At 47.1% G+C, this 5,031-nt stretch overlaps 2 protein-coding genes across 2 annotated transcripts; both read right to left on the bottom strand.

Annotated features, from left to right (window-relative positions):
- Nucleotides 1-581: 581 nt before the first annotated feature.
- On the bottom strand, nucleotides 582-2,033 carry LOC129737754 (uncharacterized protein K02A2.6-like). Its single transcript, XM_055728916.1, has one exon. The coding sequence runs from the start codon at nucleotides 2,031-2,033 to the stop codon at nucleotides 582-584; it is 1,452 nt and encodes a 483-aa protein (XP_055584891.1).
- Nucleotides 2,034-2,179: 146 nt separating this feature from the next.
- On the bottom strand, nucleotides 2,180-3,100 carry LOC129737753 (uncharacterized protein K02A2.6-like). Its single transcript, XM_055728915.1, has one exon. It carries the CDS (start codon nucleotides 3,098-3,100, stop codon nucleotides 2,180-2,182), a length of 921 nt encoding a protein of 306 aa, XP_055584890.1.
- Nucleotides 3,101-5,031: the final 1,931 nt, after the last annotated feature.

Genomic DNA, 5,031 nt, shown 5'->3' with positions numbered 1-5,031 from the left:
AAACAGCGTTGATTCAGAATAAAAAAAAGTCAGAAAACCTAGTATTTTAATGACCTTGACATTAACTTCAAAATTCGATTAGTACTTCTTTGGCAATAGTCAAAGAAGAAGAATCTAATGAAAATTGCTCAATAATATCGAACTTTTTTTTACATCCTTTAATTGGTCTATTGTTTTAAAGTAATTTAAGTATTAACATTTCCAAAATGTTGTATCCCCGTTGACGAGGTGATATTCACATTATTTAAAACATCGGGGTACAATAAAATAAGTATATTTAAAACGGATAAAACTTTTATCGCGTGCGCGCTCTTTACAATGCGATTTTAAGATGACGATCTAACACGTTGTTGCCTGTCATTCACTTGATGACGTCGATCCAGTTGACAGCATAATGTCAGCGGAGGAGCCCAATGATAAAAACCCTCTAGGGTGATCAGGTGTCCCAACATCTCCCTGCTAGACGAAGATGAAGATGCTGACGACTGGTCACTGGACAACGAAGACGGGACATGGACAGATGAACGTTGAGCAGGAGATTGCAGCATTGGTTCAACCCCTGGCTCGGGATTCGGTGTCGTTTAAGTCTGGAACGGGAGGTCCCATTCATCCAACAAGATGCTAAGAGGCAGATGGGTGTCTTTTGTTGGTGATGGACCAGATTTTTCTTGAGCCGGAAAACGTTGACGAAGTTGGTTGATGTGAGACCGAATCAGCTTCCGGTCGTTTACCCAAACGTTGTAAATCACGTGCCCGACTTTCTCTAGCACCTCTCCTGGTTCCCAAGTCCACTTGTTGTTTGCGTAAACCTTGGCGTAGACTAGTTGTTTGCGCTCGAACGACCTTGGTTGTTTGTTGGATTCTTCAATCTCGACTTTCGGATTTGGTTGTGGAATTCGTAGTAAATCCAGGCATATACGAATCGGTCGACCGTACATCACTTCTGCTGGCGATTTACCTTCAGGTACGTTGGCATTCGGGGTTGTCCGGTAAGTAAGCAGAAAGGTATCCAAAGCTTGCTTAACGGATCCTTCCCCCTGCTGGATTTTCTTCGTCGCTCTCTTGAAACTGTCCACAAATCTTTCGGCTTGGCCGTTGGATTGCGGATGGAATGGGGGTGTAGTAAGGTGATTGATTCCATTTTCGCTGCAGAATTTGCCAAAATCTGCGCTTGTGAATTGCGTGCCGTTATCGGAGACCAAAACCTCGGGCATTCCCTTGTTGGCAAAAAGTGTGCGCAGAATGTTGATTGTGGCGCCTGAAGTTATGCTTTTCGTGGGGAATATTTCTGGCCACTTGCTGTGAGCATCGACGACTACCAGGAAATATTCACCGTCGAGTGGGCCTGCGTAATCGATGTGAACCCGATACCATGGACCAGGTGTAGCAGGCCAAGGAACAGGTGGAGCTTTTTCTGCAGTGCGAACAACGGAAGCGCATGGCTGGCAAGCCTTGATGTAGTCGATGATGTGCTGATCGATACCGGGCCAGTAAACGAAGCTTCGGGCGATGGATTTCATCCTCTGGATGCCCGGGTGGCCTTTGTGGAGCTGGGCGAGACAACGTTTGCGGTAGATTTGGGGAACCACAAGCCTTTCGCCGAATACGACGCAACCTTGGACCACGGTCAGACTTTCACGGCGGTCGAAGAAACATTGTAGCTCCCAATTCTTAAGATCGGAACGATTGCGTGGCCATCCAGCACTTGTAAAGCGGGCCACCTTACCCAGTAAAGAATCGGTTTGTGTTGCGTTTTGCACCATACTAAAACTGAGAGGTAGATGATTAATATTACTTGTGATAACTGACCTTAGATCCTCTTCCACGTTGGTGCAGGCGACTACGAAGTCTTCATCTGGCTTGACATGCTGACTGATGAGTCGTGATAGGATGTCAGCATTTCCGAACTTGTCTGTGGGCACGTACTCGATTGCAAAGTCGTATGAGAGTAGTGTAAGCGCCCACCGCTGGAGCCGGTTGGCTGTGTAGTTCGGGATGCCCTTCTTGCTGCCAAAGATTCGTAGAAGGGGCATGTGGTCTGTTTGGAGCCGGAAGTGCTGGCCGAAAAGGAACGTGTGAAATTTGGTGACGGCATAGACGATCGCCAGTCCTTCTCGGTCTGGTTGGGAATAGCGCTGCTCAGTGGCTGTGAAAGCTCGGGAAGCATGTTGCACGACCTTTAACCTTCCATAGGGAAACTTATGGCAAATGGTTGCACCAATGCCAATCGATGATGCATCTGCCGAAACGACGATTTTTTTTGCGGGTCATAATAGGTTAACAGAAGATCAGACGACAAGATCTCCTTAAATTTTGTAAAAGACTGCTGGCAGGATTTGTTCCAGTTGAATGAGTTGTTTGCTTTGAGGAGTTCATCCAAAGGATACCGTAGGTCCCGCATATTCGGCACAAATTTCCCGTAGAAGTTGATGGCCCCTAAGAAGGACCGAACGCCGGAGATGTCCTTGGGTGCTGGCAGGTTTTTGATGGCTTCAATTTTGGCTGGGTCTGGTTGAAGGCCTTGGCTGTCCAGGATGTGACCCGAATAACGGATTTGCTTCTGCCCAAAAGAACATTTTTCCGGACGGATGGTGAAACCAAACTCTTGCAGCCGCTGGAGTGTTTGTAAAAGATGCTGCTGATGTTCTTTTTCGTTCCGGCCACCCACAACTAAGTCGTCGAAATATTCGGAAGTTCCGGGGAGACCAGCCAACATCGTGTCGATCAATTGTTGGAAGGGCCCTGGCGCTGCTTTTACTCCCGGCAAAAGACGGTTATATTGGTACAAACCGCGGTGGGTGTTGATGGTGAGAAGGTGTTTGCAACTGTCGTCGACCTCTATCTGCAGAAAGGCATCAGTCAAGTCAATTTGACTGAAAATGGTGCACCCTGCGAGCTTGGAGAAAATGTCTTGCGGAACCGGCAGAGGGTATTGATGTGACTGAAGTCGGTCGTCGGTTGAATAATCTCCGCAAATTCTAATGGTGCCATTAGCCTTGCGGACGACGACGATCGGAGCGGCCCACTCCGAGTAATCGACCGACGAGATGATGTTCAGCTTTTGTAATCGGTCGAGCTCTTGGTCCACAATTGCTAGCATAGCATAAGAGACCGGTCGCTCAGGATGGAACACTGGCTGCACATTTTCTTTCAGCTCGAATTTCACCACCGTTTTCGTGCATTTTCCCAACGTCGAACTAAACAGTTTCGGAAATGCTTCCTGAATTCGTATTGGTTTGGATGCTACTTACATGGCTGCAGAAGTTGTCGATGGGCACGGACCAGAGCTTGAATTTGTCGATGATGTCGATACCCATTAGGTTGAGCGAACCAGAGCAAACAAACACACGGCTGGTGTGTGCTGTTCCGTTGATGCTGATGCTACAGTCGAACTCGAACTGGAGGGGAACTTGTTCACCGGAAGCGGACTTGGCACTTTGTGTAACAGGTTTTGTTCGACACGATGGTGATGTCCGATGCGGTATCCAGTTGCAGCTTGACTGGATGGTTGTTGATCTCCACCCACACAAAACGACGTTTGCTTTCCACCGAGTTGATGGCTAGGGTGATGGTGTTGGTGGAGAACTTCCTTCCTCTTGATCAACCGTTGACATTCGGTCATCAATGATTCGAGCGTGACGTCATCGTCGTGTTCGATTTTCGTCAGGAGCCTGGTTCTTATTTCTGAGTCGCATTCCGACTTTAGGCCACAGACGAAAATTAAGCATTTAAAATGCTCTTCTGTTAGCTTGGTAAGCTCGAACTCGACGCACATTTTGTTCACACGGCAGCCAAACGTCACGAAATCTTCGGTCGACGTCTTGGTAACATTGAGGGTCGAAAACCGCTTTTTCACGGCCGACTCCTTGCTGCCGAAAAGCACTTTTAGTTTGGCCACAGTGCTGTCGAACGTGAAATCTTTCTGAGCACTAGGTAAAATGTAGCTGCCATACCTGTTGGCTCATTACTGCCAAGACGTCGCAACAGCAACCGCACTTTTGCTGCATCATCCAGCCGCTCTGCATCCTTCGCAAAAAGATCATCGTATCGGGCAAACCAGACAGCGAAAGTCGTTTGACTTTCGGGGTCATACTGGAACTCTCGGATGTTCCCTGCTAGCGAATCCAGAATCGCTTCCGGATTGGGTGGTACACTCACTTTGATGGTGGACATGGCCTCACGGAAAATTGACTCCTGCTGCTGGAGGAGGCCTTGATGCTGGTTTGCCGATTCCCGCTGCTGCTGGAGAAGTTGATTGGTGATTGTTTGCTGCTGCTGCAGCTGCTGGAGGAGCTGGACAATGATTACATCCGTGGTTGGTGGTTGCTTTTGCTGCTGCTGGAAGGATGGTCCGTTTTGGCCGGGTGGATTGAATCCCGGGCGATGACCTCCTTGGCCGGGCGGATCGATCCCCCGGTTGTGCTCTTCCATCGTGGTGTGTGGAAATTGGCGCGCGTTTTGAGGTTAGAACTGCTGTCCTCACAGGTTCTCGCGATTAATCTACGTAGCGAGTGAAAAAAAACCGTTGATTATGTCGCGCACTCGTCGCCACTGTTGTATCCGCGTTGACGAGGTGATATTCACATTAGTTAAAACATCGGGGTACAATAAAATAAGTATATTTAAAACGGATAAAACTTTTATCGCGTGCGCGCTCTTTACAATGCGATTTTAAGATGACGATCTAATACGTTGTTGCCTGTCATTCACTTGATGACGTCGATCCAATTGACAGCATAATGTCAGCGGAGGAGCCCAGTGATAAAAACCCTCTAGGGTGATCAGGTGTCCCAACACAAAATTAGTTCTTTTTTATTTCACAGATCAGTTCAGTTCATATAAAATAAAAAAAAATCACTAGAGAAAAAATTTACATTGTAAAGCAGTATGTGCATTGAATTGTTTGTTTTGTTTTCGATTTAGGTTCGAATAGATATTGTATGAACATTCACGTTTGGAAACGCTTCTGACATGAGAGTCATACAAGTTTGGAAGAGGTGAAAACTAGTTGAAGATTTTACAAAAAAAAAA

The sequence above is a fragment of the Uranotaenia lowii genome, chromosome 1 (assembly GCF_029784155.1).
Source record: "Uranotaenia lowii strain MFRU-FL chromosome 1, ASM2978415v1, whole genome shotgun sequence".
Taxonomy (NCBI): Eukaryota; Metazoa; Arthropoda; class Insecta; order Diptera; family Culicidae; genus Uranotaenia; species Uranotaenia lowii.
Note: the sequence above shows the minus strand (reverse complement) of the source record. Positions and strands in the feature narration are given on the sequence as shown.

Bases quoted from the DNA above. Each gene is read 5' to 3' on its own strand.
- LOC129737754 (XM_055728916.1), bottom strand. From the start codon at position 2,033: ATGCCCCTTCTACGAATCTTTGGCAGCAAGAAGGGCATCCCGAACTAC.
- LOC129737753 (XM_055728915.1), bottom strand. From the start codon at position 3,100: ATGCTAGCAATTGTGGACCAAGAGCTCGACCGATTACAAAAGCTGAAC.